Consider the following 14,927-nt stretch of genomic DNA (forward strand, 5'->3'; position numbering starts at 1 on the left):
CCTTTTTGCAAAAGCCAGAGCAGTTACAGTGTGTATGTGTTTGTGTCAGCATGATGGAGGAGAAGGGTGTTATTCAGACCTAATGAATCCATCTGCATTCAAGGGGCATTCTTCCTCTCGTACGCAGGCGGGAGCAAACGAGCAGCGACCTGGGAACCCGTCCAGCGGTTGGGGGGCTCAGATTGAATCGGTATTTCCAAAAGCAAACCAGCAAGGACAAGCGTGGATTAGTACAGAATTCACCAGGATTTTTTTTCCCCCCATAAAATTTTCAAAGAGGGTTGAGGCCGAAAGACGTACAGTCGCACACTCAACCCTCCTGTCCTGTACTGAGAAGCATTGCTCCTTTCTGTTTTTCAGCAAGGACTGAGAATAGCAAAGGAGGGTTTGTCACCGAGGGTGAGGACTACAGTACAGCCTGTGCTCCAGGAGAGTGGCAGCTGCTGATGTCCTCACCTCTGAGTGACCTGGCACCCTAGGCAACCTCAATGAAGAATGGATGGAGGGCAGGAGGCGGGGGCGTTATGAAGAGGAGGGTGGTTGGCACTGAGGGCCCAGTCATTAGGATAATGAAACCAGAGCTCAGTGGAATTAGGGAGACCTCTAGTGGCTAAAGTAAGTACACCAACACACCTACAGGAGGTGGACACCATGAATACTACAGGATAAACTGTACTTTTTAAATGTATATGCATTATACTCTCACAAGGCACCCGGCTAAAAAAAACCCATCTGGGTTTGTTTGACTCAACCTTATTTTAATGATTCAGTTACTGGTTGTTCACTCTCTTTTTTAAGGCTCTCCAAGGACTAGCACCTGATTAGATTGCTGAACTCCTGATCCAGGAGATTGGATGTTTGTCATCAGAGCTCCAAAGCTCTGGATCAGTCTGCCATAAGAGCTTAGATAAGTTTGCTCTTTTAAAAAAATGTATTCTTATAAAAAGGCTTTTTAATCACACTATTATAACTCTAATGTTCATATACTGCTTTAAAGTGCTTGTTTTAACAAGTATTGTCTTTTTGCTCTTGTTCTGTATCTGCTTTGTATTGTTTCAATGTTTTTGTGCATTTTTTAAATTTGTAAATCATTTTACAACTCTTAAAAAGAGTGCTTTATAAACTTTTATTATTTATTGTTAACAATAGAATGTGTCAGACAAAGGCCTTACAAAGGTAGGATTTCATGCCTGTTGTGTTGGATTGCATTATATTATATATGATTATTTTATATTGTACAATATATATTATAGACATTTCCTGACATTTTATAGACTGAATGATAAACTGATTAATTGAAAAAAGATTTGACAGATTAATTCATGATTGCCGATATTTTAAGCAGGATATTCTCATAATATATGTGATTTCTGTGATTTGGGAAATCCCCCTCCTGTAGATTATACAAGCACAGTCAATGATAGTGGACTCTACTTTACCCTTAAGACAGCAGTCTCTCTGTTTAAATTAATAAAGTAGCTGCACAGCAGTTATGAGTGTGTGGCTTTGCCTTTTGATCTCTGGTGGTGTCCAGGAGTGCAGTGCATTATGAAATAAATCCTGAAAATATTTTTTTAATATTTTGCCTGGATTAGAAGCAACCGTGCGGCTGACTCAGTCTGAGGATACGTAGCACCGACATTTCTGGCTCCAGAATGAGAAAAAATTTTTATCACATCTTTGACAAATCTCTGGACCAATATTCATAGAGGTTACATTAATCACTCCCTCTTTTTCATATCATAGGCAAACACAAGGCGAGAGAAAATCCCAGCCAACTGTACTGACAGATTTAATGTTATTCACTTATCCACTTACATTTCTGAATCATATCATTCTTTTTATATTTTATATTTTAATTATTCCACTCAGAAACAAAAAGAGAAGATAAAACAAACTTTCAAAGTCCATTTGCTTTTCCAAGGAAAAATTTTATTTGTTATTAGAGCAATGTCCATAGCAGTTTAACAAGAGAAACAAGAATAAGAGACCATATAAACCCTACTTCTCTTAACCTGTTCCTCCCATTACCACTTTTCCTTTTGAGTTAAAAGTAGTGTGTATTAATAATCCATGAGTGTGAGTGGTGGGCAGAAGTGCCAGTGAAAACTGCTCACCACAGATCATACTCCAACTACAGTAATTTGTCAATATTTATGGTATGAACATGTCACAGCTTCACCCTCTAATGACCCTTGAAGTAAAAGTGATGGGTATTGTGCAAACCATTTTCAAAGTGTAACAACGTGGACTTTACAATCCTTCCGATGTTTTGAGCTTATCACTCTAAAACTGTTCATGATTGTCTGCGGTGTTCTTGTCCAAGAGGACAGTCCCAATGTCTGCTTTAGAATAACAAACTGCTGACAGCAAAACATTTCAAATCTCACAGCAATGTTTGACGACTTCCTCACAATTGAAAAGTTTAATTTCGATCTCTACAGTCCAAATGTGAATGTGTCCTGAAGCTGTAGGAGAGAAGTGACAATTGCCCTGTCCTGATTTGGATAAAAGCAGGCTGGAGCTTCTGTGGAGGGGTGACTTCTATCTTAGGTAATTTGAATTTCAGATTCAGTGTAAAAAGAGCAAGACTGCTTCCTTTTGCACAAACCACAGAATCAAGGTCACAGATTCTCACTCTGTCCTGCTTTATTTGGCACCAAGTGGCCCTGATCAGCAACAAGGCGTCCATCCATCCTCCTCCAAAAGAGCAGTCCCAGTGATAACTATGATGACGATGATGATACGAAGGCTTTGAGAAGCAGATCAGAAGCCAGGCCAGGGGAGATGGCTCCTCTAGTCACCCTCTCCTCGAGGTGTGGTAGAGCCTCTCTGACACTGGGGTGATTCTGGAAATGGGAGAGGACGTTCTCCTGGATCAAACTCCACATCCAAACCTTCTGCTGGGCCCTCCGCCGGCCCTGTAGGTCACCACTGGCCAACATGGCTTCCCGGTATGACTCCATCTTGGCCCAGAGCTCTGGGATGCCCTCACCGGTGTGAGAGGAGGCGCGCACCACCTGAGGAGGGAGTTAGGGGGGAGGGGTGCGGGATGCATGTGTGAATTCAAAACGTCTTTTTTTCCACCAACCAGGCTGCTCTCTGGGCAACTTTTTAGCCCGAAGGTGTCACCAAAGGCACCGAAAGATGTTCCGTCTGCTATACTTATATCATTATGAAAAGTTTTAAATGGTATATGTACTTCTGTCTCATATTTAAGATCAGTGTGGAATGGGAATCCTCCTTTGAGCCACTTCATTTAACTCATGGACCCTTTACCCTTAAGGAAAACAACAGCAGCTGCCAGAGGAGAGGTGACAGTATTGTCCTATTCACATCCAGGAAAAATTGGACTTTTCTGTGAGAGCAGCAAACCTCTACATGAGCAGCAAAAACAAACCCTTGTAAATAATGAAGTGAACTGCAAAGAGCATTTTTGAAATACAAAAAAATTTAAAATGTGGTTAAAATTGTCCTGGTGACACATGACACATAACCACAGCCTCCCTGGTACAATTCCAGCCGCGGACCTCTGTTCCATGTCATAACCCCCCCTCTTTCTCCCCTTTTTCCCGTCTGTACTGTCAGTTGTCCAATGAAGGCAAAAATGCCACGAAAATCTTAAAATAAAGACTTACTCATGAGTGATCTGGTGTTTTATACTTGTTCAAGAGAGAACAAAGTGCTGCATTACATTTTTTTCTTATTTTCATTCCAACTTCACTATGTAAAATGCTTTAGTTGAGTAGTGAATACGGGTACAAACTAGGGTTTGTTCACACTCACATTCATGTTTTTAATGTCAGTGTTAATTGATGCACATCGTCTTCAATAAATAAAAAAATAAACTAGACCTGAAATGACTAATTGCTAGTAAATTAAAGCCGGCTATTTTGATAATGATTAATGGTTTAATTATCCTTTTAAGCCCCCTCCACTCAAAAATGTATGTTCCTATCATTCCTGGACAACTGGCAAAGTGAATAGTTTTGATTTTCTTCATCTTCTATGATGGTAAATTAAATATCTTTTGACATTTGACAACGTCACCTCGGACTCATGATGCAAATTTTTTGGTGGCATTCTACAGACCAAATGATTCAATGATTAATTGAGAACATAATTGATAGATCCTTAATGAATCAATAATGATAATGATCATAAGTTGAACACAACTATTGAAATAAATACATCAAACATCACATGACAAACTGTGTGGGTTTCTTCTCTAAAAAAACCTTTGACATACACCATGTCTCCGTGCATTAAACCATTTTTAAAAATAAATAAAATATTTGTTTTAATGTAATCTGTAGCACTTAATTCTAGAGTTGCTTTTCCTTTTCCTTTCTATGGGACTTTAATATATTTAAGAATTATCTGCAGTGCACCTCAGTCCTGAAAGAAGCTGTCATGTCACTTCACAAACAGTGTGGGTATAACACCTTGTTCACACAAGCATCCTGGGGATAAATGTCACTTTATGTGTTTAGTACTTCAATAAGTGACTTCATGTCTCTTTTCTGAGCTTGCTGCAGATTCAAGAGCACATGATGAAATTCAGGGTAATGTTCAAACTCAAAGCAGACACAAAAGTGAAAGTGCCTCAGATTAAAAGGAATAAAAAAAAAGTTAGGGCAGTCAGATGTGCATTTAGGACTCATGAAATTGCTTATATAACAGTTAACCTTCTGTTATTTATCACTTCATTACACGCTGTGAATAAAGAGGAGCAAGGGGAGTTTAGAGGAAGTGCTAGAGATAGGACTACAGTGTTGATGTAAAATAAATCTCACAGATCCTTCACAATCTCCAGGCAGTGTAATGAAATTACACGTATCATTGGGAGATAATTTGCATCAACTGGCAATTGGCAAAGTTGAATATGACAGCCGGGTAAATATTGGAGGCCTGTGATCAACAGCCAATTATGAATCATCTAATTACATCATGAAGATAATCACTTTACAAGGACTGGATTCAAATCTGATGCAAAAACAGGAAATCAAACTTTGAGAGACTAACTGAACTGCATGTTCGCTAATTATCTTCTTTTAAAGGGTAAGTAAAAAAAAAACAAAATACATATTGCCTTACCTGAACCTTCTGGGAGATGAAACATCTTAAAAATCCCTTTGAGAATAAATAAGTCTTGATGTGAGATTTTAACTGAGTAAAAGTGATATCTATTGAGTAATTTTCTCAGTACCTTCAGTGTCACGGACACTACTCAACTGTTTTCACAAGCTGAGTAGTATTACCCTAAATACACTTTGACATGTAAAATTGTAAAGTGCCACTTTAAGACCAAGACATGAATAAAGAACTACTCATACTCAAGGTTAACTTTGATGATTGGTGACGGGTAAATGACATTGATAACTGAGGATCCATATTGTTGGTAAAGCTGAAACAATTAGTCGACTGACAAAAAAAAATCAGCAAACTATTTTGGTAACAAATTAATCCCTTTTAGGGTTTTTTTAAACATGTATATTTATTCATTGGCAGTGGTTTTTATCAAAAGTGACTTACACTTGAGTTACATTTCAAGCCACAGAAGAGGAGGAGATGTTTTTTTTTAAGAAAAAACCCCAAACAATCTGTGCTTCAAATGTGATGATGTGAGACTTTTCTATGTTTTAAGTCATTGTAAAATCCATCTCTTTGGATTTTGCACTTTTGGTCGAATAAAACGAGGTATTTGAAGAGGAATTCTTGATAGATATTTTGATAGACATTTCTGACATTTTATCAGCCGAATGATTAATCTGTTAATTGAGAAAATGATCTGCAGATTGTTAGTAAAAGTGTCATTTATGTTTTCATGCAGAGCGAGGAAGACAAAAGGCAGACTGTTGAAGACGAGAGACAATGCGAGCATAAATCACAGATTACGGTACTTTAGGCCAAACAGACGCAAAAAAGGGCAGGATAGCAAAGGTAATACAGAGAGGGAGACTATGAGAGCAGCCTATCAGCTTTAATGTGAGTGTTGGGGCTTCTAATAAGCAAAATGCATGACGCAGCAGCCGAGTATTCAGAGCAGCGGTGGGGGGAGGTGGGGATGGGAAGGTGGGGATGGGGGTGTTGCCTGGCAGCTTGCCCAGTGGGCAGATGCTGCATTGGGCTGGGAAAACAAAGGGACAAGGCTAGGCAGGCAGGCAGGCAGGCAGGCAGGCAGGCGGGTGAGCTGGGATGTGCGGGGAGGGGTGAGACACTGCAGTACTGGAACCATAATGCTATGACATCATCACCATCATCATCATTATCATCCTCCTCCCCCTCCCTACTCCTGGGTTAGCTGACCTCTCTGTGGGATGTCTTGTTGGGTCCACGGAGTAGTAATACTTGCTCTGTGGCTGCCCAATGGGTCAAATGTTGAACATTTGTCAATTATCTTTTTTATTTTTTGAAGTCCTAATCATTCTATTTCTGGCTTTCTCTCTCATCACGCTATCTATACACACACACACACACACACACACACACACACAGTCATTATCTTACACACATACACACACACCTTTGGGTTCCAGGACTTGGAGCTTCTCCTGAGCAGCTTGAGTGCGCTGGTGTATTCAGTCTGGATCCTTCTGGCCGGTACCACCAGGTCTCCATCCGATTTCGTCACCACCACCAAATCGGCCCTCTCGATGATGCCCCTCTTGATACCCTGGAGAAAGATTTTGGCATTAGGGTGGGGGGCTAATTAACTTCTCAAAACACTGTAAATAAATCTGATGTCTAGACGTCTAATCTGCTGAGGGATCTGCCTGCAGAGAGATGGATGGATGGAGTGATGGTTGGCTGCTGCTGCCAGTTTACTATAAAGCAGGAAGCAATACAATCTGTTATTGTTACTTTGTACCCATCCCTCACTGACGTCAGCTTCTGTCTGATGCAAACAAAGAAAGTAATTGAGCTCATATAAAAAAGTAATCCTAAAAAGTGCCTTTCACCTGTTGAAATGCAGTTTCAGTTCAGGTTTTTGTATCCAGTAAAGTAGCTACTTCAACTATAACTACAGCTGTCAATGCTTGTGCTGCTTTCTATTAAGATGGGGTTTTTTGCACACTTGAGTCACGCAGTATGTCGAATCTCAGTGCAATTGAACATCTATATGTCACATGGTGTTGTGACCTGCAGGATATAATTTAAACTACTGTAATTGTCTGTGTTGTTGAGGATACTGTACTTGCAATCTGAATAAAAAAAAAGGTTTATTGTTTGTGTATTAGTATGATTCATTTTAATGTTTCTATAGCAATATGTTTCATTTAAGATTTAATCAAAATAATTAAAACAAATACCACTTGTACTGTCTAATGCACCACTATAAATCACCATAATATTAATCATAATGAGTTAGGCTAATTAGGGGATTCATTTAACTAATTAATTAATTAACACATTTTGCCAACATACGTATGTTTACATGCATGAATACTTGTATATACTTGTATTTCTAGATATCAGTTCCTTCTTTGTGAATATAAATTTATGTAGTTAAAAAATGAAGATTAGGACATCAGTTTACTCTGAGTGAATCTGTAATGTAAGAAAGTAGAAGGTGAACTCAAAATTAGTTTTAACTTCGTAATCTCAAACTAACAACTAGATTGTGCAGAAATAAACAAATCTGAAGTTTGCATAATGTACTGCTCCTATATGCCCAGACCTAATTACAGGATATACTAAGGACAACAGGAGCAAAGTAACAAGGAATAATTTACAGTAAACTGCATTAAATGTAGTTTTGTTCTAACCACTGTTAGAACAAACAACCTAACCTGCCAGATAAGACTTGAGCATTATTAAACAAAGCACATTTAATAATCTCCTCCTTCCAGTTCCAAATAGATGCAACAAGATCTGCGGCCTCATTTTTAACAGTTGCGTACGCACATAACAGGGCTTGAAAGAGGTATACGTCACTCCCCACACAAAAGTTGTAATCTATAAAAAACTTGATGGGTGCGCACCTGAACATATACTCTGACCCATGCGTAAAAACATTTTAGAGACAGGAGAAATTGGACACAGATGGTGAGGTGGTGAATTGAAGTCAAGCTGTATAATGATCCTCACACACATTTAATTTCACTTCGTAGCAAACGTTAACTATAGATCCACGTTATCATAAACATTCAAACCAGCAGTGTTATCTGTACTTGCACTTGTAGTGAGCCATAACTACTCCATAAGCACCTTTCAATTTGAAAAGATATAAGCCAACTCAAATCTTAAATCAAAGTCCGCTCAACATTTCATCAGCACTGTCTCACCATCACATCCCTTTCACCCCCAAAGAACGGGGGAGAGGGTCAGCTGTGGAGCAGCTGCTGCTGAAATGAATGATGTCAGGATGTGGCAGGTGGCAGGATTCTGGAAAGTCTGGCTTGTCATTCCCCGAAAATGTGAATATATATAGTTGTAGAAATCCAAGATGACATCAAATAACTTAACTTAAACAAACGTAACTTAAAAATAATTGCAGAACAGAGCGCTATTAAATTTCTAATAATATCTTCTAATACTGTGCATATATCACCTAAGTATCATATAATTTTAGTTGTCATTTAGTTTTTGTGTGTAAAATCACCGCAGTGAACACATGAATGTGCTGTCAGACGCACAGAACGCACTGGAGACACCACAGCCGCTGCCACACACACTCTGCCTCCTCCAGTCACCTCATTGGCACATCTTCACCACCTGCACTCATATATGGATTGTGTAAATTAGAGAATCACCTGTATGCTGGATTTTGGAGTAAATATAAATGAATCCAGTGTTTATTGTATTGTAGATATTGAATGTGTGGTGTTAAAACTACTTAAAACTGGTAAACTAGGAACTGGCCCGCTGCAGGGTGTGGTAAGAACTTAACCAGAACTGTCTGACTTTACAATCCACATGTTTATTGAAGTTGTATATGGTTGTTTTGGTTTAAACATATAACTTCAAGAAGTCCAAAAAGGGGGAAATAAAACAGTAGAAGTTCATGGCTGTTCCTCTGCAGCTGCCAGAGCACAAGTGACAAGCGAGAGGGTCGATACATTGACTCTCGACACTGATTGGTCAGGCCTCTCAAGACAGAGAGACTTATTGGTCCAGTGAAAGAAACACATGTACATCAATATTCATGAATACTTTTGTGTCGACCATTCATGGTTGCATGTGGGCGTGTAGAGGGCTGGAGATGAGGCTGATCCACGTGCGCACATTTCCAGGTGGATTGTGATTTATAAAGGGAAAAATATGTGCATTCGTGCGTACGGGTAGTTTTATGAATCTAATTTTTTTTGGTGCACGCTATTTTCACCTTTTCTGCACATGTACACTTTTAGTATGGATCCTATGCACTGTTTTATAAATGAGACCCCTGGAGCTGATGGGCTTGTTGCTGCTGATGTTTTTCACTGACCTGCAGTTCATCGCCCCCTGCTGGTGGAATCAGCAACACAAACATGTCAACCATGTCAGCCACTGCAAACTCTGACTGGCCCACACCTGGAAAAGAAAGACAGATTTAACCGTCACTTCTGACCAGCAATATGACAAGATGTGATGATGACTTTTCCAACAAATTATACTAAATCAATGGCCACCAAAAAACCTTAAGAAAAACAACTGTGATAAATCCACAATTAACTGTTTCGTCTTTTAATGTATCTTAGAGAGTTACAGTGCAGGTTCGCCTGTGTAGGGCAAATCTGATTTATCAGTATGACAGGAGAAAAGTAAAAAATGTTTATAAATGCTTTTGAATAATCATGAGCTTCCACAAACACAGTGAAGGCGAATTTAGCCTCTGGGTCAAAGTTTTTGGTGAATTAGAATTAGATGAATGAATTAGTTACTATGCATACTTGCTGAGATTCTTACTCTTAATGTCTTAATTATTTGATCAGATACTTCCTAATTTAAAACAAAATTTTGTAAGTGTTTTACTTTTTCTTTATTCTTAAGGAAGTGCTAAAACTAGTTTTGGCTTATTTTGATGAATGCAAAAAAAGTTGGAGGGTTGTAGAAAAACATTTTTTTTACATTTATACTTAGGTCTCTAGTTTGTGGTTGTAAAGTTTCATGAGGCTGTGATTATCCTAAAGGTCACAATAGCTCATTTTATACAGTGAGGTCAAGTTTCAAAAAATGGTCACACTACAATGAAATGGCTCCTATGGGGACTAACATCATCACACATTAATACGATTGGGCTCATTGAATCCACAAGAGTCTTAGCTTTCCAGTCATACCAAATTTATGCAATTCCAAGTCTGTTTAGGGACTCCAGTATGCAGAAATATTCAAATACATCATTTTTAGAATAGGCAAAAATAACACATTTATACTGCAGGCAAAAAACTGCATTGCATTTGCCAAAAACCTCATGGGATTAGCATAAAGTGGGCATGTCTGTAATTGAGAGACTCGTGGGTACCCATAGAACATATTTTCATTTGATGTCTTGAGGTGAGAGGTCAAGGGAACCCTTTGAAAATGGCCATGCCAGTTTTTCCCTTGCCAAAATTTAGCCTAACTTTGGAGCGTTATTAAGCCCCCTTCCCACTAGCATGACATAGTTGGTACCAATGGATGCCTTAGGTCGCCTAGTTTCATATGATACCAGTATCACTTTAAAACTAAGCCCGCAACAGCCTCTGAAAGACTGTAATATCAACATCCTCGGGGAGTGGAAGAGGTTAAAAATAAAATTTGAGCCTGCTGAGTAAATATAGCAGTAGTGAAAGTTAATTTTGAGATACACATGTAAATCAGTCCAGCATGTCTTACCAACAGTCTCTACAAGGACAATGTCATATCCTGCCCCTTCACAGAGAACAATGGCCTCGTTGGTTGTTCTGGTGACTCCACCAAGTGTTCCAGAGGCTGGCGATGGCCTGATGAAAGCATTCATGTCCCTGGAGAGTTCAGTCATACGAGTCTTGTCACCCAACAGAGAGCCTGCAACAAGAGCGATGTTCCAGTTTGCAGCATAAATTAAATGACATTTGTTAGCAGTTATAGTGCTGTTGTTGATTGTACAATGATTTCAGCCTAAGCAGAACATAGACAGCTAAGTAATCACTAGAACTATAAAATATTTTTTTACAAAACAAATTACAATTTCCCATTGTGCTTTGTAAAGCACCATTATCCCAATAACAAATGTTCATCAGTATCGTATGTTGACGATCTGTGTCGCAGATGCTACCTCCTGTAGTGCAGGAGGACGGGTCAACAGCCAGCACCGATACTTTATGTCCACGTCCTGTTAACATCTTCCCCACAACCTCGATGAAGGACGACTTCCCTGCTCCTGGAGGACCGGACAGACCTGAGAAATAAGCAAAGAGATCAAATCAGCAACAAATGGCACAAAAAACTGTTTTGTTTGTTTGTTTTTTTTACATAGGGCTGGGCAATAATTCAACATTATCATATATTTACTTTCAGCAAAATCACAATCATACAGTATGGTTTGTAATGTTATAGTTCAACAAATTTCTGTTGCCCATATTTGGGGATTTCTACTCCATTTAAAATCAGAACACAAACATGCTGCTTATGCCGACTTGAACTGACGGCCCTGTGCGGTAAATAAATCAAATACCATGTGTACCAACATCATCATAACCAATGCAGTCTGATAAACACATATTTCACGTTTAAACAGTAGCCCAGAATGGACAACCCAAACACTGGCTCTAGAGAGAGACTTTCGCATTTTTCGTGGCCACTGTAGGTTCTCCTCATTGACTGTATACAAGTATGGATGACGCGTCTCCACTTTCTACCACTATGCAAAAGTGAAGCCAAAATATCTCCCTTCCAGGAGATGCCATCTTGCTTGTGTAACATTATTTGGAGCCAGAGTCTAGCAGTAGAGTCAAGCAGCAGGATTACGGCCTGTGGGACACAACCCATCAGCTGTCCCCCCATCTGACAGAGGTTTGAGTGCAGATGTCACAGCTGTCAATCACGATGTCACTCTCCCTTTTTATATCATTAAATAACAAATTAAAAACAAACATATCAGAAAAACAAGCACTTTAACAAGCATCAGTTTGATAACAATGACATAAAATGAAAAGAAAACTTCTTTGGGAAACATTTACTTGACGTGTACTCTGACTTTTTAGATTGGCCCATGTCTGCTAACGTGGAGGGGGCAGGACCTATACTGCAGCCAGCCACCAGGAGGCAATCAAGATATTTTGGTTTCACTTTTGGGGAGCTGTCATGACATCTATATTGATATATAGTCAATGATTCTGCTGCACGCTTGGAAAAGGAGGGGGAGTGAAGGAGGGATTCTGTTGGTTGCAATCTGCAACCTCACCGCTAGTTGCCGCTAAATCTTACACACTGGTCCTTTAAAGCCAATTCCGGTCCAGTATTCAACTTATACAAGTGTGATGTGGAAACTTGAAGCCTCCAGTGCACACACACTGAGAACTGACTTTTCAGTGAAGTAGGAGACATCTTGTGTCCAGCAGTTCAACTTTTGAAATGAAATATATTTGCACATTCGTAGATTCTGGAATTTTTAATGAGGGAGAAGGAGTGAATGCCTTTTTAAGGATTTCAATATCAGACAATATTATTGCTCCAAGCAGAGTATTTCTACATGTCTTAATATATGTCTGGGAGGGATATTTAAGGGAAGAAAAACATCCCCAGTTCACACATAATGAAATATCGTTCCCTTGGCCTTGTCTTCTCTCTCATCCCCAGATGAATACAGAAACCCAGACCACACACCTACTCTAAAGGCCACCGGCTTCCCCCCGTTACGACTCTCCTGCTCCCTCCTGTAGGCCAGCACCCTCTGCAGCAGCACCTGGGCCAGTTCTTTCTTCCTGGGATGCTGGGTTTCCACCAGGGTGATGGACTCGGCCAGAGATGCCCGCTGTCCTCCTATCAGCCCCTCATACAGTTTATTCAGCAGCCTCTGCTCAGGCCCACTCAAGTCCTGTATGTGCTGGCTGAGGGCTGTGCTCACACCTCTCCTGTGCTGGCAGCTGTGACCCGGGACTGCATTCTGGTGACAGGGGTGGGAACCAGTGAAGACCCGTTGATGGAGGCAGCATGTCCTGGTGGCTGAAGGGACAGTGAGTGAAGAGGGAAGGGAGGTGATGTGGCGGAGGAGAGAGAAGCTAAACCGCCCCATCTTGTGGTACATAAGGGGCATCTAGGAGGATAAACAGGAGAAAAACAGTGAGGCAATTGTGATTGTTTAAACTCATTAACGCTAGCTACAATGTTTTAGGATTTAGGTAACGAACAAAAAGGAAGACAGCCTATTACAGCCTCTTCTGGGCCTTGGATTTGACCGTCTTTCAAGCTAAAACATTCATTGTTAGCGGCGACAAAACTAAACACTAACAGCAAAGTTACAAAACTTGCCGTTGACCGTTTTAACGGTTACTACGTTCCACTGAACGTTACCGCCGCCGTTAACTTACGTCAATGCAATGTTAGCCCGTACTGTCAGTGTATACAGTTGTCAAAGATAAACCTAATAAACAATTTAGACAAAAATGTTAATGAAGTTTGAAACGACAATTCACGCTGACCTCGTACCAGCTGAACGGAGGTGTTACAGGTTACATGGTCCACGGTTGTTTCATTCATTCTCTTCCTGTTTCCGCTGACGTATGGCACCGCCCCCCACAAATACTTCCGTCATACATTTACACAATAAAAAAATATCTTCTAAACTCTAAAAATAAAGATATGAACAAAACGTAACGGCATATATCAAACATGTAAAATAAACTCAATATTACAAGATGTGGATAAAATTAACGCCGCAAATAAAAACAAATTGATGACAGTGGACAACTTCAGCCAGCAGATGGCAGCAGAGGTCAATTTTTGCATCACATCTGAAAAAAAAACAAGCTGGCTCCTTTGAATGCTTGATGATATTTTGTTGTGTTTCTCAAATTGCTAAATTGTAGCCTATTTGCGGGTAGCCAATGTGTGCTTTCCCTCACTGAACATTTCCACTGACTTTTTGTCCAAAAATGAGCAGTTGGGCCCCTGTTAACTCTCACATTCCTATATAGTAATATTACATAGCCTTGGGTTGGCTGTGTGGAAGTTTAACACAAATTAATTTAGGAATATGCACCATGCAAAACAATTTTAAATAATTCAGGTCTTAAAGCTATATATCAACAAAGGGCTTCAAGATGGGGTAATAAAGTAGGACCCAGTTGTCAAGGTCATTATTGTGTCAGTTGACATTGTGCTTTAGTGGTGCATATTTCTGTATTTCCAAACAACATTGCAGTTAATCAAATTACCACAACACAACTGCCACACAGTAAACCTGCCTTCTGGGGCCTTCGGGGGTGTCTGGTATGCTTTGCCCAGTAGGTAATCCAGAATTGGTTCTTGTAACGTTAATGAATGTTTGGTGTACAGTTTGACTTTATCATGCTTTTTGAATTTCTAATTGTCAACACTTGTTTATCCTCATTGTTTCATTGGTTATATTCTTTAAACACATGAAGCTTTTTTTTTTTTAGAGAGGCCTTTCATAGTCAAAGCTACTTAAACAATTACACTCAAACGGTGTAATTGTTAAGAACTTTGTTGTTAGGCTCTTGGATATTATAGACAATAAAACAATAAGAAATTCGTAGGCCTACATTAGCATATATTTAGTAAAACACTAGAAGTTAGAGTTTAAATATTACAGTAAAAACAAATCTGAAGAATCAGCACCCGCAGAGTCAGACACAGACTACACCTGGAGAAACTGCAACAGAGACCGCCACTGGAGAATTGGGCTGTTCAGCCACAGCAGGTGCTGCAACTCAACCACAGACTAATCCTTGGCGCATATTCCATTGTCTTGTGAGACAGAAAGAAGCCAACAACAACAACAAAAAAACCCCAAATAAAAT

At 39.7% G+C, this 14,927-nt stretch overlaps 1 protein-coding gene across 3 annotated transcripts; it reads right to left on the minus strand.

Annotated features, from left to right (window-relative positions):
• Positions 1–1,910: 1,910 nt before the first annotated feature.
• mmaa (metabolism of cobalamin associated A) lies at positions 1,911–13,688 on the minus strand. Of its 3 annotated transcripts, none has more exons than XM_042399762.1 (7): positions 13,587–13,688; positions 12,772–13,201; positions 11,222–11,344; positions 10,801–10,971; positions 9,431–9,516; positions 6,527–6,676; positions 1,911–3,020 (listed from the first exon to the last, which is right to left on the minus strand). In XM_042399762.1, the coding sequence occupies exons 2-7, from the start codon at positions 13,199–13,201 to the stop codon at positions 2,727–2,729; spliced, it is 1,254 nt and encodes a 417-aa protein (XP_042255696.1). In that variant the 5' UTR covers positions 13,587–13,688; the 3' UTR covers positions 1,911–2,726. The 3 variants fall into 3 exon arrangements, with proteins under 3 accessions (XP_042255696.1, XP_042255695.1, XP_042255703.1); XM_042399761.1 differs by having other exon boundaries at positions 13,594–13,683; XM_042399769.1 differs by lacking the exon at positions 13,587–13,688 and adding an exon at positions 13,476–13,562.
• Positions 13,689–14,927: the final 1,239 nt, after the last annotated feature.

This window comes from Thunnus maccoyii, chromosome 2 (assembly GCF_910596095.1).
Source record: "Thunnus maccoyii chromosome 2, fThuMac1.1, whole genome shotgun sequence".
Classification (NCBI taxonomy): Eukaryota; Metazoa; Chordata; class Actinopteri; order Scombriformes; family Scombridae; genus Thunnus; species Thunnus maccoyii.

Coding starts and splice junctions, on each gene's coding strand:
- mmaa (XM_042399761.1), bottom strand. CDS start 13,644: ATGAATGAAACAACCGTGGACCATGTAACCTGTAACACCTCCGTTCAG. Junction 10,972..11,221: donor GTCCTCCTGCACTACAGGAG/GTAGCATCTGCG, acceptor CTCTTGTTGCAG/GCTCTCTGTTGGGTGACAAG. Junction 6,677..9,430: donor CAGGGGGCGATGAACTGCAG/GTCAGTGAAAAA, acceptor ATCTTTCTCCAG/GGTATCAAGAGGGGCATCAT.